Below are 22,882 nucleotides of genomic sequence, written 5' to 3'. Positions count from 1 at the left end.
AGAGGATTATCTTTTAGCATCTCGGAAGAGTTGTGCTGGCTGAGGGATCCAAGTGCGTTACCCCCCACGCCCCATCCACACCCAGCTCTGGAAAACACACCGAGCTCGGTGACCCACTCAGCATCCAGCCCGTGAGAGAAATAATCCACGTGTCTCAGAGCAAGGAGCTCGCGTGGGAGTGGGTCACCACTGCCCCGGATCCGCCCTGAGTCACAGCTGCGGAGCCGCCACAGGGCTGGATATGATGGTGCAAGAGGGTAGTCACATGCTCCATCCCTAGGGGGACACGGGGCTGCTGCTGCCCTAACCCGGTCAGGGGACCCGCCAGGACATGGCCTCAGGGCCTCAATCCCTGTCTTTTCCCTACAACTTGCAAAGCACAAGGCCCCAACCTGGCATCACGATGCCTGACGCCAGGCATTCCAGCACTCTCCGCAGGGCCTCGCCGGCACCCATTGGTCTGTTGGCTGTGCCAATGGACTTCTCACAGAGAAGCTCGAGGGGCTGAAAGGCAAGAGGGACAGTTAGCCAGTGTCCAAGAGGGAGTTGGCTGATACTGGTGCTGAAAATGTGTGTGCGGATGTGTCAGAGGCTCAAGGGGAGTCATGGCCCTCCAGGTTCATGAACTTGGGACTAAGCCAAAGACTGGCCTCCTAGAGCAGGGCTCAACCAACTTTTCCTTAAAGAGGCAGACATTAAATCTCTCAGGCTGTGGGGCCAAGAAGCAAAGTCGAGACTTTTATGTAGGTACTCCCTTTTAAAGTGTAGCCATTTAAAAATATAAAACCATTCTTAATTAGGAGCTGTAGAAACGCAAGCAGATGGCCAAAATTGGCCTGTGGGCCTCAGTTTGCTGACCCCCGTTCAAGGGTAGCTGTAAAAGATTCTTGGTGGAGGGGAGCCTGTCACAGTAAGTGTGTTGCCTGGCCGGCTCCCACCTAGGCTGAGATGTTCACCCTCCACAGGGGTCCCGGTTGCATTCACCCCCACCCAGGGTGTCGCACGCAGTACTTGCTGACAGGACACATCAGCCACACCCCGAAGGGCCACTCCAGCCTAGTTACCATAACACATTCTTGGGATCTGGGAGGTCTGCACACATGACCCTGGGGTGGCCATAGCTACAAGATGCCTTACCCATCCTCTGAGGGGACCCCAGGTGGGCACGCGGGTGCACAGGTCCCTCAGGACCCGGATGACAATGACACAAGACTTCAGCCCGTTGGCTCTGGCCTAAAGGAACAAAGTACAGGCTCTTTACACTAAAGCACCTCCCTGAACACAAGGCAAACATGAAAAACACAAGTCTCAGGGTGCTACTTTGCCAAGGGTAAAACGGTGAACATTCACGACCATCAAGTGTGTGGTCAGCAGTGACTTCACCGCGTGAAGAATAACATCACTCTTGACACAAAGCAGCAGCTCCCCATCTACTCAGTCGCAAGCCTCCTCTGGGGGTGTCAAATTTGTCTATGCGCGCTCCTTTAGCAACTGCACACCTGCAGGTGTTAAGTGCAGCGCGGTGATCTTCAACGTTACCGAAACTTTATGGTGAGTTAGCCAAGTTAAAACTTAGGAATCTCTACCAAAAGACAAATAGAAGAACAAAATGCAAACCTGGAACCACTTGGCGTGTCGGAGGGACGCCAAGGCAGCAAGGCATTTCTGCCTGTCCAGAACGTCCGGGGGATCGTTGACTGATAGCGTTTCTATTCATGGATGGAATAAGAAGACAAGGCACAGTTTGACCAAGGGGTTTCTGTCAGGTGGAAAGGGGATATGGCAGCTTCCTAAAGGGCAGCTGAGGCTCCCAGAATCTCAAGTCATCTCCACCCTTGACCAGGGAAGGAGACGCTCGAGCATGTTTAACTCCGCCCTGAGAGGAGATCGTAAAAATCAGAGGCCCCTCCAAAAAAAACAAAAACAAAAACAAAAGTGGGAAGTTACTCTAAAACGAATAATCCCGTGGGGGAGGGGGACAGATAGGTGGATCCTATCTTCTAATAGGCAGTTACCTGGCTTCCTCCCCAGGATCTCCCAATAAATTAGCTATGCTAAAAATTTCATTAGCAAAAACAAAAAAACAAAAAACAAAAAAACAAAAAAACAAAAACAAAAAAACCCAGCAAAAAACAAAACAAAAAAACCCCCCAAAAAACCAAATAAAAAACAAAGAAAACAAAAAAAATAGATGGGGGGGGAGTAGAAATGCACTCCCTCTCTGCTTCCCACAGGCCATCCCCTGAGGCGTCTACAGCAAAGGGGACCACCTCCGCCCACCAGGCGGGACTGCCCTAGCCCCAGCCCTTGACAGAGAGAGTCCTGTTGGTCAAAGGTCCAGCGTCCCTACATTGATAAACTAGAAGGGCTCTAGTAGTTGGAATCAGGTATGGAACCAAAGGCACTCAAAGAACAGCAACAAGGGCGCGAGTGTGAGCCTGTGCTGCAGCGAAGCCGGGGTGTTTGTCATTTCTGCCATCACGTGTGTGTCAGGGGTTTGGATAAGGCCTGTTGCCCTTACCTGGCTGTGTGAGAGTTGACTGAAAAACAGCCACCCAGAAGAGATGTATGAGGGGCCCTGGGTGGACTTTGACTCGTGAAAGCACTGTCAGAGTCTGAGGTTCAAAATTTGGTTTGAAAAATCACTCAATTGTTTAAAACTTTATCCAAAACTCTGCATCAGCTCTTTGCTTTTCGATCACTGCGACAGATAACAGCAGCCAATGGAAGAGGACAAACGAAGAAGCCCTCGGTTCTGCTGCAACACAAGCTGTTTGCACAAGTCCAACGTGATGTTCATGCAGAAACCATCTGGTTGTCTTCCCTAATTTAAAAAGCCTAAAATCACCAGGGACACGCTTTTCCAAGGCCAAACGGCTCAACAGAAAAAACACATTTAACACCAATGAGAACATCCAAGGATTAAGACAAACAAAAATGGTGCAATCCTCTAGGAAAAGTGCTACTCACTTTTAGTGCAAGTGTTTTGTCAAACTCCCAGTACTGAAACTGAATGGGAGATGTGATCTCAAAGTAAAGGTGGTCAGAGCTACACCGCTAGATCCTTTTATCAAAGCAGTCTAAAACTGAATAGCACATTTGAATAGTGAGGGAACACCAAGTTTCCAAAGTCCTGCTGGCCTTTCTAAGCCTCCCTACCTCCAGCTAATACTTTCTCCATTTCTTCTCTGACAACAGGGGATGTCAGGTGGATGGTCAGGGACAATGGAGGCTCTTTTGTGTTTTTTATCACAATCGCAGCATCATCGACAGATTGGAGTATTTCGTACTTGTCTTCTGTAACAGCCTACAAAAGAAAATGCAACTCTCACACACACACTTTCTCACAGTTCTGTTTCGCTCCTGGTTACTACAGGAGATAGGCCAACTTCCTAAGCTGTGACTGATAACAATGTCCTTAGCTATGGTTCAGAATCTCCCTCTTGCTGACCATTTTCCAAATATCCCAGAGAGGAGGTGATGGACTACTTACAGAGCAAAGTGATTTTCATGGGAAGATGTATCACGAATTCTAAGAGTTCAGGCTCTGAGGGGAGATGAGGGTGTGAATCCTCCTTTTGTTACTTGGTAGTTGTATATCTTTAGACCAATCACTTAACCTCATTAAAACTGTGGTCTCTAATTTGTAAAACAGACTTACTAACAAAACTACACAAGACTGCAGGGCACTTAAACCAGATATTGCATGGAAAGCCCAGCACCCAGCATAGAGGTGGCACCCAGCCACTGCCATTTCCACCCCGGGCTGAGCAGCTGTCACAGAGCGTGGAATGAAGACTGTGTGGAATAAAATACTTTTATCATATGATACGTATAAAAGCATGTACTTGCTGCAAATGAGTATGTCTAAAAAGGATGTTCACAATTGTGTGACGCTCACTTTTTTACACCAGTTTATATGCCTTGAGAAAATTCAAGCTTTTATGATTTTTGCTAAGTAAATATCAACATTACAGGGAGGACAAAGGCACTTCGGAAAATTTAAATTGGTATTTCTCCACCTTGGCACTATGGACATTCTGGGTCAGATCACTCTTGGTTGTGGGGCTTGTCCTGTGCTTTGCAGGACATCAAGCAGCATCTCCAGCCTCTACCTAGTCAATGCCACTAGCACCCGGACTGCCCCCTCTGCCGCCGCTGTGACAACTAAAACTCTCTAGACTCACCAGCTGTCCCCTAAGGTGCAAAATCACCCAGTCAAAACATGTTAAGTTGATGATACACTTTATTTATGTCTCCTTAACTCTTCACAAAAGTTGTCATTCCTTCAGAAATATTTCATAAACTTTTTTCACTTCATATATTTTACAGACTAGGAAGATTAACTTTAAAAGCAGACTTCCCACGAACACAGAAAAGCTTAGCGCTTCACTCACCTGCACAGGTCCCCAGGGGTATCTACTGTATTGTATTAGCTTCACATTTCGATTCTAACCTCTGCCCTAAACCACAAATTCTCAGTCACATAAGACAAAATGTATGTTTACACATGAAAATGAACACTGTGTGTAAGGAATGAAATTTTTTACTTTTGTTTTCACTTTCTTGTTTATTCTGTCACTAAATCCAAGGTAAATGTGTCCCGAGGAGGCAGAGCCTGGCAGTGACACTCAGAGGTCCTAAAGTCCCAGGACTCACCAGGCTGGGATGTGGGGTCAATTACTGAGCTCCCCGCACCTCAGTTACATCTTCCAAAATACTCAGACGATAAAGCCCTATCTCAGAGAGTAATTACGATGAAATGTTATGTGTAAAGAGCACCTCTGGCCTAGAACCTGGTGTAGTAAATGCTCAAGAAATGTCAGAGGCTACTATTTATGTAATACTTTTGTAATGAGACAAATTGGTTTTTAAAAAGCTTTTTTAATGTCCAGGTTTGGATCAAGAAGGAAGAGTTAATAACTGTACTGTCTACTCATCCTCACCCCCCCATCACTGGAGTCTGGGCGTGAAGGTCACGCTCAGTGCAGCCTGGGCCCTTCCTGAGCCAGAGCTTTTGGGTGGTTCTGCAGCCTCCTGCCTGCTGCCTATGGAGAAGGCGTGAGCACAGCAGGTGGGTCTGGAGCATGCCTCTTAGCGCACAGAGCAGTTGGGTACCTCTTCCTCTGCCCACATCCTCAACAAGCACCTCCTGAGCTCCCCCAACCTCAGTGGAGGCAGTGACACTCACAGCAAGCTGAATGGCCAGGTTGTCAGCCACCTTGTCCAGGAGGGTGGTCGTGGGTTTCTCCTTACACAGCAGCACCAGCTCCAGGTCCAAGTCCCCCTTGAGCAGCAGGCCCTTTGCCACGAGGCCAACACGCATGACGCCCCTCAGGGTTCTGGTCATGTGCTCTGTCTTCTGCTCCCTGAGGGACAGCCCAACACAGGCTCAGTGAGGGGTTCAGTCTGGCCAGAACCCAGAGGCCCTGGAAATGCTGGAGTTTCTTAGAAAAGGAGATGCTCAACCCTACACTGGCCAGTCTCCTTAAAGAAAAATAAAACCCCCAACTTACCCGGCCCCTTCTTTGCTGTCATCCTCTGGGGGTACGTCCACGTTCTCAGACTCGGCATGATCGCTGCTGCCTTTCTCCTGCTCATCGATCCAGTCGGACACGGCTTTGAGAGCCCGCTCCGTGTGGGAAACCATGTTCTGGACCGCCTCCAGCTCCTCTTGTGTTGGATAAACGGAAGAATGCTTTGCCATCACATGGCGATCATCATTCACAAAAATTCGCACTGGACGCTAGATGTAAAAACTCAGTTAAAAACAATGCAGAGAGAGCAAGCAACTCGATGCTTATCTTTTAAGTTTTACAATTAAGAATGGTGCTTTATTAATCATACGAAGATGACTGAAAATAAAACTATATCTGAAGATCTGAGAAGGACAACCAAACAGAACAGTTGTTCGTTTTCTAGGCCATGGGAGGGAAAGGGCACTAACTACACATTTCTGTATTATTTCAACTGTTACACTAAGTACTATTTTATAAATCAAAATGTCTAATAAAAATGATTACAGAATCAAATGGTGGGGGTACAAGATAGGTGAAGGGGATTAAGAAGTACAAGCTACAAGATACAAAATAAGTTACAGAGATGTAATGTACAGGGCAAGGAATATAGCCAATATTTTATAATAATATGGAATATAATCTATAAAAATATCAAATCAGTGTTGCACACCTGAAACTAGTGTAGTATTGTAAATCAATTATACTTGTTTAAAAAAAATCAAATGCTTTGAAGAAATTCAACAAACATCTTTGTATATGAATGAAGAAACAGTATCTGATTAAGAAAAAAATCTTTCTTACCATTGTTACTCTTTTTTCTGTAGTGTCTGGAAATCAAATTTTTGCTTATGTTTTCAAACTGTGACAGATTTCCTTGGTGTTATCAAATACTTCAACTATCTATAAGATCAGAAAATCTTTTTAGTTTCAAATACTTCATAGACAGATGAATCTCAGCAGTCAGATATTCAGCAGGATGAAAGCAGTGCCGCCTCAGGAAGGAGGTCTGTTCACACAGCAGGACACATCTTTTATTTCCAAGTAACCACCACCAAGCCAAGGGACAAACAACTAATTATAAATTCTCCAAAAATGAAAACAGCTTGTTTCTAGAAGTCATGTCTTAACTTCAGGCCCCCACTAAGATGATTTTTACTTTTTTAATTGTCTTTCATCATTTCTTCATATAAAGTATGCCAATTTTTATGAATATATACAAAATGGTACAGGTAAGAATGTTCAGCAAAATCTTCTGATTGAAGAAGGAAAAGAGGGGGAAGAAGCTCTGGTCCTTGAGAGTCATGAAGAGATGGAAGGAAAGCAGGAAACAGAGGGCCCAAAAAACTGTCTATAAACTGGAAAGGCAAGAACCTTCCGAAACATCAGGTGGATGTGGCCACTGCACCACGTGGACACACCCATGGGTTCAACTCTGGAGTGGCTGAGACAACTGAAATGCACAACAGAAGCCTTCAAGACAAACGCAGCTATAATTACAATTTTGGACTCTAAATAACATGCTGACTACAACCTACTCAATTCCCACTCTATGCAAACAGTCTGGTCCACAGTGAAATCTTCCAAATGAGTAAACAACAAAAAACCCCCATAGCATAAAAGGCAACAGATGATCCACCCGTTCCATCTAACCATGTAACAGCTAGCTCCTTCAATCCAAGCCAGTTACCAGCCAGGGCAGTAGGTTTATCCTGGAAAGGCATCTGCTTCAAAGATAAACTTTGACATGACTGGCCCAAACAAGAAATTTCCACAATGCTTCAGGACTACCTAGCAACCTAATTGGAAACTTAAAAGGTTTCAAAGTAGAACTTGAAAATCTAACGGTGGAACCAGAGGCGATGCCCCTGCAGAGCCAGGCAAGAGAACAGGTGGGGGCAAATGCTTCGTGACAGGGGAGGGGGAGGAAAGGGAGAAGTGGAGGACCAGTCCCTGGGCTCAGCTCCTGGATGTGCCTGGGCCCTTGCTGAGCCACTTACAGGAGTCACCAGTGGGAGCTTTTGCAAAGACGTGGCCTGAAACCCGGCCTGCTCAGCCACAATCCATGTGTCCCTGAAGCTCCTTGGAGCTTCCTTCTAACCTGCAACACGGAAGCTACCCTTCTACCTCTTCAGAGTGACTGAAAATTAAATGAGTCAACCTACGGAAAGCATGTAGCGCAAATCCCAAAGACCCTCAAAATCAGGATGGATTTCTACTACCGACAACATGTATATCACCAGGCTGTTGTGAGGACTGAGCTCATGCAAAACACATCCTGTACTAATGAATGACTGTTCTATCCAGTTAGGAGCAAAACGATATTGTGGTTTTGTTGGAAAAGAATGTCTTTTACATATTCAAGATAAATTTATGGCTCAAAATACATGCCTGGTATTTGCTCTAAAATACTCCAGTGAGGCAAGGGAGTGGAGAATGGAACAAGGATGAGCCAATACTGCAAAATGCTGATACCTGTTGAAGCTGGGGGATGGGGATATTGAGGATCATTTGTGCATGTTTGAAAATTTCCATATGGTTTTTAAGTGCATAGTAAGAAGTCTTACAGAAATGCAGCCATGACAAGTAATCTAAAATTTAAACTAAAGCTCAGAAAACCAATTCTAAACCAGCAAGCAGCAGGCCATCAGAAGTCACAGCTGAATGGTGAGGAACTCATGTTAAAGAGCCACCAGTTCTGGCCACATCTATACTGGAACTTCATCAATCTGACACTGAAGGATGATGTTTAAAACTACTTATTTATTCAAAAGTATTCAGCATGCACTTCCCCCATGCTAGATGCAGGGACAGTGATGAACACAGCAGGTAGGACCACTAGTGCACCCCAAATAAAGGAGAAATGCATTCCCACCAAGTCCAACATGGTGCCAGGAGCCAATGCATCAGTGTGCACTTACCATCTCTTCATCTTACATTCTTTCTCCACCCCAGATATCAGATGTAGAGACTTTAAAGTAACAAAGACTTTAAACCGAGATCCCAGGTGGCTAAGGTCTTCTTGTTCAGGGCTTTGTAGGACTGATAGTCTAAAACTTACTAAAGGAGCTTCTGGAGAAACTGGCTGATTCGGCACCTGACACAGAAACTATGGTGGGTGAGCCTGGGCCACGCTGAGGTGTCAGAAAGCAAGGAAGTGCTCAGAGATTACTGTAGGCTTGTCCAAAAGACAAGGGAGCTGACTTGTGAAGGCTCCCACTGGCTACCTTTGGGGCAACTGAATATCCAAAAATAAAAAAATAAAAATATGCTTCCATCTGTATGGAGGTCTCGAATCCAGCAAAACAGCCAAACTTAATCAGTGGTTGCTTCTGGGGCATGGTGGTAGGGAACACCTGGGAAGGGGTCCTGGGAGCTTTCTGGGGTGATGGTCATGGTCTACATCTTGGTAATATTGTTGGGGATATGCACTGGGCAAAACCCACTGAATGATACACTCAAGAACTGTGCATTTACTTCAAAAGAAAAAAAGACCTGTAAATAAATACTGGACTCCAGTAAATATTTAGAGGAAAGACTACAATTTTCTGATACTTTGAAAAGCACCATAAAAACAAAGCAATCATGTTAACTATATTTCAATAAAAATAAAGTGGACTGAAGGATGAACAGGACAGATGAAGAGATGCGCAAAACACAACTTAAGTCAAATGTCAATGGCTGAACCCAGGGTATGTACACAGGAAGGTGTTCACTGCAAAACTGCATCACCTTTCCTGTATTTTTGACATCTTCATAATAATTGTCACAAATATACAACTAACATTGATTCAGCACATTAAACATACACATGAGTTCATAATGATACTTCTTTGCCACCACTGGAGATGTCTATACCCTAAGCCCATACTCTGAATTGACTGAAGTTCACCCAGAGCTGACTTGGAGCATCTCTACGAAAAACACCATCTGACAAACAGACAAGGCCAGGAATAGAACACCACTCTTCTATCTCTGGGGGACAAGATACTCACTGTGTAAAACATCAGCCCACCAGAAGCCCTCAAAGACATGCACGTGCCCCCAAATGCTCCTGTCTGTAGCAAACATCTTGCGTGGAGGTTTCCATTTGCTGTATTCACTGTTGAAACTCAGGAAGGGACCCCTAAAGGGATTCACTGGGCTGTGGCTGGCTCTGACCACCACTCTCGGCCCATCTGTGATCCTTTCATCCCTGGGTCCACCTCCCTCAGACAAGGCTTTCGTGGTGATGTAGGTAGAAGCACTTATTGAACTAAAACTTTAAAAACTGGAATCAACGTTTCTTTGCAGAGCAACAAACCCGGCTTCACTTGTCTCTATGTAAGCCTCGATCTGTCATCCCAATCAGCCTCTCAGAAGCCAGCTGCTCTGGTCTTAAGTACCAGAGGATACATCTCATTTAACCTCATTTTCAAGATTTTTAGCAAGGAACACTGCTGGTGAGAAACCCACCACACCCACCTATAATAAGCAACACTCCAATGCCCCCCGCCAATCTAACTTTAAACAGAAGCCATGAAAGGCTGCCCAGAGCTGCTTATGCAGCCTAATTCAGGATTCAAACCCGAGCCCAAGCAAAGACTGATTTTTACCAGCCCAGCCTCTCTGAAAAGAAACCCAAGGAAAGAATAAGTAAAGAGGCAAGAATCAGGATCTTAACCTCTGTGTGGTTTGGCATGTTCTAACACGCAGGGATCAGGTTTCTTTCTTTTGTTCTCAAAACCAGCCCACCCACAGCATGCAGACTTACAGAAGTTTAAACCACAACGTGAGGTGCGATGACCAGCTTTCTGACCTCTCACTAATTAGAGTAAGACTATACTGACATTTGCTGTAGGGAAAGAAATGTGCCCAAGTCAGCATGTATGGATCAACAAGTGTTTGTAGACTGCGTGAACAGGTGTAGCTACAACACCTTAACAGGTATGGCCTCATCTATCTTCCAGAGTGGCTTCCCTGACCCAGGGTATTTCACAAAACTTTAGAGTCCAAGCCATTCTGGAGAACTGTCCTTAAAGTGTATGCTCCTCTTAAAGAGACTGGATTAGGCTTTGAAACCTATAAGGATCCAATTCAGCTCCTGGTTCCCTGGCCTCTGGATATAATTCTACCCTGGAATGTGAAGTGAAATACACACATGCAACTCTTTAGTGACTCGAACTTTTAAAAATTCACATCATCAAGGACATATGGAAAATAACTTTAACAAAGCAACCAGTAAGAAGATGTCAATCTAAAATCTGGTTACGGATACCACTCTGAGAAAGTTTTACATCTAAAACAAACGTAAAATCCAGTGTAATGGTTCCCAGTTCTGTCTGCAACAGTGTTTTTACTGGTCCATAGGGAGGTATAAACATTTTCACAAATATTTTCAATTTAAAGAAGTATCCTTTACTCTAAGTGTTTTTCTTTCTTTCTCTTTTTGCTTATTTTCTTCTTATATGTTGGTTAAAACATTTTTTTCTTATGAAAAGGTGGAAATGGTGTATGATAACTAATTTAAAATATATTTTAATTTGCAAATACATTTTGTTCCCCAAAATGATTCTGGAACTCCAACTGGTCTGTGACACCCAGGCCTCCAGGCTCAACTGTACTGTGGAACATCCACAGGTCTTAGAAAGAGAAACCCCAGCTTTGCGCCTACCTGGGCTCTCCAACCTGGCTGCTGTGGGACCTTCAAGACATCGCTTTACCTTTTCAGAGCAAGGTCAAAAATGAGATTAAAACACTACCTAGACCTCAAGAGCTGCAGATAGTAAGACTTAAAGGTGACACAGTGAGAAAATGCTCTATCAACTATAAAACTACAAATGCAATGTATAAAAGGAGTAATTTTAGCTACTCTTGGATGAATCAACAGAAATGTTTGAAAATTTGCCTGTGAGAAGACACGGTATCACAGGAAAAGATTTAACATGACTCTAAGTAGCAATTATCAAACTCTCTTTGCAACATGCCCTTCAGGCAGCAAGGCGGTGAGAGAAGGCAGCTTAGAAATCTTCCACACCTGGTGGTGTCAGGGGCTGAGGCAACCTTCCCATGTATCTCCATGGGGAAGCCTTAGGTTTAAAAAAAAAAAAAAAAAGTTTCTAGTTAAAAAAAAAAAAAAAAAAAGACTGCCTCTCAAAGGATGCTAAACATTAACATGAATTTTTAGTAGGAAAGGGTTTCTTTTTTAAATGAAACTTTTGAGATAGTGTAGCTTCTTGTCCGGTGTAAGAAACAACAAAGAGATCTTCAGTGTACTCTACCCAGTATACCCCAATGGTAACATCTTGCAGACTCTAGTGCAATATAACCACAATACTGATATTGATACAATCAGATACAGGCTGCTGCTGTCACAAGAATCCCTCCTGTTGCCCTTGTACAGTCACATTCACCTTGCAACTGTGTCCCCCATGCTCAACCCCTAGCAACCACCAATCCATTTACCGTATCTGTGATTTTGGCATTCCAAGAATGTTATATAAACGGAATTTTAGAGCATATGACCTTTCAGGACTTGTCTGTCTCATGAATACCTGCCCCGAGAATCATCCATATTGTCTAGTTATTGAGTTTGCTCTTTTTTTTTTTTTTACTGCTAAGTAGTATTCCATGACAAGGATATATTATAGTTTATCTATTCATCCACTAAAGGGCATCTGGCTGGGTTCCAGCTTCTTGGCTATATAAATAAAGATGCTATGAACATTTGTGTATAAATTGTGTGAACATAAATCTTCATAACTTTGAGATAAATGCCCAGGAGTGAAACTGCTGGGTCATATGGTAGCTGGTAGCTGCCTGTTAGTTCCATAAAAAACACTGAAAATGTTTTATAAAACACTGAAAGTGTTTTTCCAGAGCCAAAGTCTCAGATTTTATTTTTTTGCTGTTTTTTTTTTTTTTTGGTAGAGGGGAAATTAGGTTCATTTTATTTATTTATTGCGGGGAAGTAACTAGGTTTATTTATGTATTTATTAATGGAGGTACTGGGGAATTGAATCCAGGATCCCATGCCAGCTAGGCATATACTCTACCACTGAGTTCGGTTTTTATTTTCTTTAAGTCTTAGGTTTCAAAAAAAAAAACAATTTCAGTAACTTCATCAAAATCGATTCAAGTCACCTTCTCTCCACTGAGTTCACACATCCACTCTGCGAAGCAGTGGTCACTGGTGAGGTCTCAATGGGCAGCCCACAGACCTCACCTTCCTGTTAACAGGGCAGCTAGTATTCCCTTCTGCAAAGATTCTGCACAGCTCACTCACAGAACAAATATTAAGTGCCACTATGAACCATGGAGCCAGGCTGGTCATTTCCATATTAGGGACATTTAAACTACTTTTTAAAATTATATACACATACTAAGGATTATTAACCTGTAAAAAAATCTAACTGTACCACTGACAAGCAAGCGTAATTTGCCACGTTCATTCTTTACACACACACACACACACACACACACACTCAGATAAGAGGAAGAAAGTAGTTCAAAGGCAACCAGCAGAAAAACAAGCAGCCTGGAAAATTATACCGAAAAGACCTTATCCTTGAGCTTGAACCACAATCCTAATAAAAGCAATACAAATGGCTGTTTCCAAGGAAAAGTATCATGAACCTCAAATTGGCCAATAGCACCACTTCTCACTGATCACCTCAGATTGTAAAAATAACCTGGAGCAAATTTACACACTCTAATAAAAGGATGCACAGTCAACTTTGTAACTAAACAATCCTTTGTGATCATATATGAACAAGTAAATTCACTTTTGCATTAAAATTAGCAGCTACATTTTCAATTACTTCATTACATGAACATTCAGTGAGAAGAGAAAAAAATCAAATTTCAACTGCACATCATTTCACAAAACATCTGAAAATAGGAGATGTTAAAAGTCTTGACTGAACTTCCAACTGCAATTTATAATGGGATCACCTATAAAGTGCTGTCTGGGGAAAAAAAAAACAACCCAGGGATTTAACAGAACATAACTATGGCAAGAAACAATTTTTTTTTAAAGTCAGCTCACTAACAAATATAACAAAGACTCCCTAACAAAAATATGCCCGCCCTGCTTTCACTATTATTTCTGTAATGCTGCTAGCACCACAAAGAGGCAGCACAGACATACCCTAAGTAACAAAGTAGGAAGAAAAGTAGTTGTTTCAGACAAAATTGTCAAATGCTGCAGCAGGGAACTGAAGTTAGCCTCATCCCTTCAGGGCCCCAACCCCATTTCACTAACTGTGTGCAGACTCCTGTCAAACCCCTTTTTGCCTCTAACTGCTGACTCCACCTCTCCCTCGGTGGAGAACTTAACCAGGGGAGCATGAAAACAAGCACATTTGTGACAACAAAGTATTAGCAGCCACTTGCCAATGTGGGTTTTTTTGACAAGAAAAAAATTTTAAGGAAAGTAACAGATAGCCTGAGACTCCTCACTCCCAGGAATATGGGCCTCCAAAAAACCCTCAAATACACTAGAAGGAGCTAAAAGAATTTTTACCTGCAGGCATAAGTTCAATCAGGAAAAACAAAAACTGCAAACAATTAGGCACCACTCCACTTCAGGGAGAGGATGATTCCCAGGCTTGCCAGAGCTCCAGGAGGATAGGGAGACTCTGATAAATCAGTGCCCAGTGCTGGCAAGGCCAAGCCTGGCAGTAACTGCCAGCCTCCAATCAACTCCAGACAACACTAGGGTCTGCACAGATTCCATTCACAAATCCCAGGGGCCAGGAGCTGTCCACATGGCCAAGAGACATCTCATGGGTAAAGATCCCAGGGTTAGGGACAGGGATAGTAGCACCTGCCAGTGCCCTGGGCCTTCCTCCCCCCATTCCAGCTGTGAATGAGCCTCTGGTTCCCACACTTCATTCACAGCCTGAGAGGCTGCTGTAACTGCATCCCACGAGACCACACACAAAGCATAGTGGCAGCACTGTGAGCAATCCATGGAGATTCTCAGCCACAAATACCTGAGAAAAGGAGCCCAAAGTCCTAAATTTGAGTCCTAACTTCGAGTTGCGTTTCCCATAGACATCAAATTTGCTCCCAAACCACTCATTTTAAAGAGGTCAGAACCCTGAGCAATCAAAAAGATTCAGAACCACCGAAATAACTAAATTCAATAAAAGGTAACTGATGCTCCCTTGCTGATCCATCAGGTCCCCTAGGCAGAATCCCAAGCAACTTTCAATTTTGGAAATATTAAGAAACGGCTTACTCCCCAAGTTTAGACACTTAACTAGAGGAGCGCACGCTGATCACTGTACACCCAAAATAATTCCTCCAGGTGGAGGACTACCCGGGGTCAAGACAACCCTTAGAATCTCAGTCACTCAATTACTTGAGGAAATAGGTAGAAAAGGGTCTTAACCTCTCACGTTTGGGTCTCAAGTCTTTGATAGGGAACCCAGATATCGCACCAGCTCACCGTTTTGGGGGAGAATGCAAGTCCTAAGCAGTATGGAAAAAAATTCAACATCAATGAAACACCCCAATTTAAAAATGGGAAACTTAAACTCTCAACTAAATTTGGATCCTGATCTGGAGGAGGCCAGGCCAACCAGAAATTTGGGAATCCCATGAACTCACAAAGGCCTCCTCTACAATCCCTGTTAAGGACAGGGTTCCAGGGAAGGGGTCTGCCTCTCCGCACCACGTAAGGACAAAGGCGGAGACGTTTCCCGCCTCGGCAACCTGGGACCCTCCTGAAACCCGGGGCGGGACAGGGACAAAGAGGAGGAGAGGTGGGGGTAGTAGTCCCTGCTGCGCGGGGCAGGACGCTCCCTGCCAGAGGGGGGTGTGTGCTCCCGGCACGTGCGCGCGTGCGCGCGTGGCGCCGCAACAGACAAAGCCCGGCCCGGGGGAGGCGGCGGCCGGGGGCCCCGTGCGCGCGCACCCCCCGCGAGAGGCGCCGCCGCCGGCCGAGGGGCCGCGAGGGGGGGCAGATGCGCGCGCACCGGGCCCTCGCCGCCGCCGCCGCCATTTTGTTTCCTCGGCACAATGGGGGAGAGTAACGGCTGAGCGCGGGAGAAAGGCTGGCAAGGGAGGAATGAGCCGGGCGCCGGGGCGAGAGAGCCAGGCGGAGGTGGGGAGCGCGGAGCGCCTCAGGCCTTGTCACCGCGACTCCTCAGCAGAGCCCGCGCTGAGTGGGAAGACGGGCGGGGGGAGGGGGAGAGGCGGGAGCGGGCCCGGCAGCCGCCACATTGACGCTTACCTTGTCCGCGTCCCCTTCCCCGACAGCAGCCGCCGCCCTACTGCCACAGCCCGCCGGGGTCTCCCCCAAAAAGCCACGCGGTACGCACCGGGCTGCTGAGTCCAACTGCAATGGCGAGAAGAGGAGGAGGAGGAGCCGGGGCCGGGGGCGAGCGGGCGGGCGGGCGCGCGCCGGGGAGGTGCGGGGCCACGTGACTGGCAGGAGCCCCGCCCCCTCGCCGCCGCGTTGCCGCTCGACGCAGGCCCAGCCGGAGAGGGAGGGAGGGCCAGAGGGAGAGAAGGAGGCGGGTCCTAGTCACGTGACAGGAACGTAGACGTTACGTATCTTCGGGACGTTTCCCTCCCCTTTCCACGCCTTTGCTTGATCATGTGACAGTGACGAAGTCAGAGCTCTCCTTGGCCACATGATAAGGGCTTTGGCTGCTTCCCTTTACCTTATTGGTAGGCCTGCATCATGTGACAACACCGCCGCTCTTTTTTTCAATTGCGGTTTTTGAGCGGCCATTACCACGTGACACTGAGTGAGGGGCGGAGCCTCCATGCGGCTGCCAGTTTGCACGCCTGCGCGGCCGCCATTTTACACCGGTCTCCATGAGTACGTTGGCGGAAACGGCTCTGAGAGGGTGGCGCGTGAGCGTCTTCATTGGGGTTAGATCTCTGTAGAGGATATTCGGCCTCCGTGGAAGGCCGTCCCACGGAAGTTCCTCCCCACTGCCCGAATCTCCCGCGAGAGGCCGAGCCGACCCGAGGTGCGTGTGCGAGGAACAGCCTAGCCGAGCTGTTTGCTTCTCCAGGGCTGGAGCCGGCGAGCGTCCCGGCTCTTTGGTGTTGCGAACTTTCTCTGGTGTAGCGTCCAGCCGGACTGCCGTGCCGGGAGCCTCCGAAGGGCACAGCTAATTTGGTCTTGATCTTCCAGTCCCCTTTTCACAGATGGAGAAACTGAGGCCCGGTCCAGAAAAAGGCCCGGCTGGAGGCTTAACGATCTTTTGTGGGATCGCGAGGGCTGCGACTGAGATGTTCGGCCAACCACATCCCGGACCCATAAGTAAAGGCACGGGGGACCGAGCGCCTTCTCTTTACAAGCTTAGTGTTGTTGAATCCTCCTGGACGCCTCTTGAAATCAATCCCCAGTGTACAGTCTATACCTAAACTAAGCCCCGCTCCGCTCCATTTCAGGATCAGGCTGGCACGTGCGAGGCTGTGATTCAGACGCTGCCGAGATTCGGAACAAGTAGTTGGAAAGGTTTCCTACCTGAAGAAGATGAGAGGTCGTTCAAGACTTACAGCCTGTTAACGGATCTTCCTTGTGAAAACATAGGCATGGTGCGGCTAACCTGTTAAGGATTCAAGAGCCAATGTTGCCCTAGGTTTGAATCCCCCGGTGTAATAAGAATAGTGCACTTGTCTGAGACTCCGTTTCCTTATCTGTAAAATGGTGATGACTTTTTTCTTAAAAGCACCTGGCACAATTCTTTGCACAGTACAAATGCCCCAAAATTATGGCTATTATTAAAAAGGTAAGATGTAAAAATAGAATTACAGAATGAGTGCACGCTGTACCTATCGCGTTTCATTTTATTTATACTTTAGGCTCTTGAACCGATACTCTGTTCACACGGTGTAAAATGTTAAATGTGCAAAAGGACGTGAGAAGACAGTTTGACTCCTCCGGACACCCTCTTTTTTGACAGCCATTGTAAAGCTTTTTGTGTATCTCTACAGAGAGGTTTTATTTCCAGAGATGCTTGCTTATATCTTTATTGGTGTTTTTAAGATAAATAATAGACATTCCGCATCTTGCTCTTTTTTTTCATCTACTTGGAGATCTTTCCTAAATAAAGGTTGAGATTGAAAAAAGTGTTGGTCAAATGAGTGGGTCGTGTATTCCGACAAAATTAGCTAAAATAAATTTAGGTTTTTCAAGGTCACCATAACAATAAAGGTGATAACTGCCTTCTGCACTAAAGTTAGAGATCAGCTACAGTTAGAGATCAGCTACCTCTCTGACACTTGAGACGGGCTCAGAGATGGGGCAACTTGACTAAGCTAACAGCGCTACCAAGTGGCAGAACAAGGAAGGTTTCTAGTTTTCTGACCTTTCTTGGGAGGGACCCAAGGTTACATTGCTAAAGAAGTTACTTTTTGAGCCTCTCATTCCTCTAAGGCATGATAGGGGTAGAAAGAATCATGGTTACAAAGGCTCCATGGGAGAGCCCAGGATGGATCTGAAGAGTTTTTGAACCTCAAAGAGTTGCTGGAGTGGCTGGTATGGAGTGAATGCTGAACAGTTGTGGTCATGATTGTTACCTATTGGACTGGTGTCCAATAGGGTCCTTTTAGTGAGTGAGGTGATTCATTGAGATGACAGCAAAACCAGAACTCTATTAAAAGTGTATTCCCTGTGGACCCACATCTATACCCCACCCAACAGGAGCTGCTGAATAAGAGGTTTTAAGCCCAGCCTTCTTTGTCCATGTTCTTGGTCACCACTGCAAGATGGAGACCTAAGATGCCATCTGCCCCTTCTCATTTGTGCATCTCCACCCTGACCCAATCTCCCACCCTTGCCTTTCCATTAACCCATGGTTAACAACCCCCCTGTACGCATAACCATTCTGTCACCTCCTTACCTTTGCTAACACCCTCCCCGCCCCTGTAATCTGGCTAAATCCCCTCCTCTTCCTCCTCTCTCTGCTACACCTGCCCCCTCATTGGTTGAAGAGAGATCTGACCCTCTCTTGTTGTCCCTCTATCTAAATAGGTTCTGCCATCCTCCGGGACTTCAGTGTCTTCATGAACATTCTCTCCATCCCTTACCTTCCTCATCTTCAAAGATTTCTCCTCCTTCAGTTCCCCCCAACCCCAGAGTTCCCTGATCACACCCAAGATCTCCACTTGAAAGTTCTTTGAACCATGCCTGCTGCCTTCCCACCCTCTGAGTAGAGTGGACATAGACTGACCACAGTGCTTTGGAGAACCACCCCGCTCCCTTGCTCAGTCTGTAGTTTAGTTGTCAGATCCCCAGTGCTGAACACTGAATCTAGGCCCATGGCCTAGCCACAGTGATTGACTTAGGTGTAACTGGCCAAAATCAGGCCAGTCAGAGCCAGTGAGCACCAGCCTTGGAATTTGGGGGTAAGAGAAGCCATCATTTCTCTGATCTGGAAGCCAGGGAAGTACAAGGTATGGTTGGGGGGCAGCGAGTGTTTCCTTGATGAAAGAACTTGACAGACTGAAACCAACCTGAAAGAGCTAAGCCAAAAGACAGAGCAAGAAAACAGCACAACGTTTCCTCCAAAATTAGACATAAGATTAACGTATCATTCAGCAATTTCACTTCTGAGTATATAGTCAAAAGAAATGAAAGCGGGGACTCGAGATACTTGTACACCCATGTTTATAGCAGCAGTACCAGAGAAAAGATGGAAGCAACCCAAATGTCCATCAGTGGATAAATGAATGGATAAACAAAATGTGGTTCATCCATACAGTGGCATATTATTCAGCCTTAAGAGGAAATGCTGACACCTGCTACAACATGGATGAGCCCTGAGGACACTTTGTGAAGTGAAATAAACCAGCTCCCAAAAAGGACAAATACTGTATGAGTCCACTTACATGAGTTCCTAGAGGAGCTAAATCCATAGACACAGAAAGTAGGATGGTGGGTGCCAGGGGCTGGGGGAGGGGTGGGGGGAGTCAATGTTTACTGTGGACAGAGTTCTGGAGATGGATGATGGTTAACCCAACAATGTGAACTGCACACTTAAAAATGGCTAAGGTTTAATGTTGTGTATACTTTACAACAATTTTTTAAAATTTTAAATTTAAAAAGATGAAGGGGGGAGGGCATAGCTCAATAGTAGAGTACGTGCTTAGCATGCATGAGGTCCTGAGTTCAAGCCCCAGTATCTCCATTAAAATAAATACATACAAACTTAATTTCCTCCTCCCTCAAAAACAATAAGTAAAAAAAAAAAAAATTAAAGAAGAGGAAAAGAGCAAGAGTGCAATCACGTTGTGGCCACATCTTTTGAGCCCCAGAATGTTGAGACTTGGGGAAAATAATGCACATAGCCATGCACAGTGATGCTATCATTTGGGCTGTGTGTAGGACCCTGACCACCTTTAAGGTCATCATCTTCACCCACCGGGACCCTCCCTGCCACCCTGATATTCCTGCTGCTCTTAATTTTTGCTCTCGCCTCAGAGCAGCTGTTTGTGGCTTTGACCAGCTTGGCCTTCTTCCATTTTTGTTCTGAGAATCAAGACTTGCCTTTGGGGAGTCACCTCTCTGCTGCTTTTTCCCATCTCCCAGTCTCTGCCCAGAGCCTGTCTGATCAGAACTCCTGGCCCAGAGACTGGTTCAGAGATGGCATTTCACCAAAACCAGCCAAAGGAGAGGCAACTCTGGGACTTCCCTCTGATCATCTGAGAAAAAGAAGTTCTGTTGGGGCCACTGGGTTGGGAGGATGGAAGGCCAGGGTATAGTTTGATGTGTCCTTTCACACTTCGTTCCTTCCTTCATTCAAGCACCCTCTCACCCAAGGGCCTTTGCACTGGCTGTTCCCTCTGCCTGAAGCACACTTCCCTCAGTATTCAGAGCTCCCTCCCTCCCTCCCTCACTTCTTTCTGCCCTCTGCTCCAGCATCGCATCCTCAGAGAGCCCTGCCTACCCTGACCACCCTTTCTTAAAGAGCATTATCCTGTTAACCCACTTTATTTCTCCTCAAAGTGTTTATCACTGTCTATTTTGTTTTGTTGTTTATTATCTGTCTTCCTTGCTAGAGAGTGAACTCTGAGACCAAGAACAGGGTTCCTGTTCATTCCCTTATATCTACTACATGAAGTGCTTGGCTTAGAGCACTCGAAATGGCCAATGCAAGGAGCACTTATGCATGGGTCACCAACTGCCTCCCCCTCCCCTGTGCCCAAGTCAGTCCAGTTTCACAGGTAGGTAATATCATATTTATCCAATCCTAAATCTACAGCCTGGTAAATTTTTGCAGAGTATACATCTGTGTAACTACCACCCCACTCAAGATAAGGAACATTGTCAGCACCCCAGGAAGTTACCTCCAGCCAATCACCAGGCCTCTTCTTCCATCATGTTCTAAAATCTTATAGAATTGAAAGACATCTTTGTGGCTGTTCATTGCCTGGGCCACTATGAGTTTTCTGTCAGCCTGTAACTGGCTGGAACACCGTGCCTGCTTGCTTCTTTTCTAAAAGGGCAGCGGTCCTCTCCCCCTGGCCTGGCCTCATCCTGGATCATTCTGGAGCCATACGTCTCAGAGAAGCAAACTGCAAAACTGAACGCCCACCACCAGAGCAGAGAAGAGCTTGAGTAAAGTCTGTTGATAACTCACAGACTGTCCCTGGGTGCTGGAGGAGCTGGCTTTGGAGGGCTTCCAGCCAGGAGCAGCTGCTGGGACACAGTGAAAAAACCATCGCATGGATCTGCTCTTGTGGAGCTGACCTAGAAGTGGGGGAAGGCAATAAACAATGAGTGAAGTATATCCTATGTCCACAGTGGCAATGGTGAAAAAAATTGGGGATTGGTGGGCAGGGCTGGGATGGCTGCAGTTTGAAGTCAGATGGTCTGCAGGAAAGTCATTCCAGGGAGTCAGATGACCTTGTCAAGCAGTTTGCAGGATGGAGGATGTTCTAGGCAGAGGGAACAGCCAGTGCAAAGTCCCAGAGATTGACTGTGCTTGTGGAAGGAGCAGCAAAGATCCCCAAGGGCTAGAGGGAGGAGGGGAGCAAGCACCATCCAGGAAAGGTCAGAGAGGTCCTGTAGGGCCCTAGAGACCCACCTGGGGACAGTGGCTTTCACTCTGGGTGCATTGAAAGCTATAGAAGAAATAGGACCCCTCCTGCATCACTTGTGTACATGCGCTCAGGTCCCTGCTCCTCTCCGACAACCCCAACTAACTCTAGCTTTCCGCCTGCACCTCACACCTCAGAGAGCCTCAGGAAAAAAGAAAGAACCCCCACAACCCTTGTAACATTCCTTGTTCACGCAGTGCTCTCCCATGCTTTGTGCGCAAAGATGACTTCTCACGCCTTCATTCTCTCAGCTTCCCACATCTCTCCATGTGCTGCTCTCTGCCGATGACCTTTCGTCTTATCTGAGCAAACAGTTGTTCCCATTCATATTCTTCCACCACGAAAGCCAGGAGTGCTTATACCCACATCCCTGTCTTCCCCCGTTCCAGACACCCCTCTCTGACTCTCCCCACGTGCACTTTTTCTCCTTCTCCTCTCCCTGGGGCTCAGACCTGCCTCTCTCTTGAGGGCAGATGGTCTCAGCCAGCCCTGGGACTTAAAAGACCACCAAAAAACTGGGCACTCCCGATGGCCTGCCTCCACCCTGCAAGTCCCCCTGAGGTCCAGACCCACACGTGCAACCATCTATGTGACAGCTTCCCTTGGAGGTGTTGTATTCAGGGAGTCCAAAATCAACCTACCTGCCCGGATCCCTTCGGGTCCACTTTATCGTTACTCCGCACCCTTGCCAGGGCTTTGTGTGCTTTTGCTCAACTGCCTGTACCTGCACCTATTCTTCAGAGAACTGCCGCTGGGCTCTGGGCCACGTTGCCAGTGCACACTCAGAGAATCAGAAGTGCCTGGGAGCTTACATTTCCCCAGGCTGCCTTTAATCAGGAACTTAGTGCAGGATGGCTTGGAGACATCACTCATCCTCCGGAGCTACCCCACGAGATCAGGCGATGTCTGTCCTCTGCAGGACTCCGCCTGGGCTTGCCCTCTCAGCGCTGCTTCCTCCTGCTTCTTTGGAGCCTTTCACATTCCACGTGTAATCAATCAGATCATCTCCTCTTCCAATTATATCCCAAACTGCATACTTTTCATCCCCTTCACCAAGACATATCATCATGATTAGAGCAATAGCTTCCTCACTGGCCTCTGCTTCTACTTTTGCTAACACTGTGCACTTCCCCAGGCCAGGGACTGTGCCCAGCTGTTAACGTTCATTCAGCTGCCTGAATACTGAGTGCCTGCTGTGTACCAGCACTCCGTCCTGCCCTGGGATAAGGTACTATAGAAGAGGCAAGAACCCCTGTCCCCTCTGAGCTGACATCCTGAGGGTGGAGGCTGACAATGAGAAAGGGAAAACACAATGAAAT

At 46.4% G+C, this 22,882-nt stretch overlaps 1 protein-coding gene and 1 long non-coding RNA gene across 7 annotated transcripts in view; one reads left to right on the top strand and one right to left on the bottom strand.

Moving 5' to 3' along the window:
- Positions 1 to 15,911, bottom strand: part of ILF3 (interleukin enhancer binding factor 3) — a 28,369-nt gene extending 12,458 nt beyond the window's left edge. For 3 of the 6 annotated variants that reach the window (XM_032465627.1, XM_032465626.1, XM_032465628.1), the window contains exons 1-8: positions 15,736 to 15,911; positions 6,321 to 6,419; positions 5,517 to 5,746; positions 5,192 to 5,369; positions 3,160 to 3,307; positions 1,618 to 1,709; positions 1,138 to 1,233; positions 393 to 504 (exon numbers count right to left, since the gene is read on the bottom strand). In XM_032465627.1, the coding sequence (XP_032321518.1) occupies positions 393 to 504; positions 1,138 to 1,233; positions 1,618 to 1,709; positions 3,160 to 3,307; positions 5,192 to 5,369; positions 5,517 to 5,746; positions 6,321 to 6,323 (859 nt within the window). In that variant the 5' untranslated portion in view covers positions 6,324 to 6,419; positions 15,736 to 15,911. The remainder of the gene's footprint in view (positions 1 to 392; positions 505 to 1,137; positions 1,234 to 1,617; positions 1,710 to 3,159; positions 3,308 to 5,191; positions 5,370 to 5,516; positions 5,747 to 6,320; positions 6,420 to 15,735) is intronic. The other 3 variants (XM_032465623.1, XM_032465625.1, XM_032465624.1) reach the window with 2 other exon arrangements.
- Positions 15,912 to 16,273: 362 nt separating this feature from the next.
- Positions 16,274 to 17,592, top strand: LOC116659043. The gene is made up of 2 exons (XR_004314319.1): positions 16,274 to 16,483; positions 16,651 to 17,592. It is a non-coding gene; the product is annotated as an uncharacterized LOC116659043 (long non-coding RNA).
- The last annotated feature ends 5,290 nt before the right edge of the window (positions 17,593 to 22,882 follow it).

This window comes from Camelus ferus, chromosome 22 (assembly GCF_009834535.1).
Source record: "Camelus ferus isolate YT-003-E chromosome 22, BCGSAC_Cfer_1.0, whole genome shotgun sequence".
NCBI lineage: Eukaryota > Metazoa > Chordata > Mammalia > Artiodactyla > Camelidae > Camelus > Camelus ferus.
This window is presented reverse-complemented; position numbering and strand designations above follow the sequence as displayed.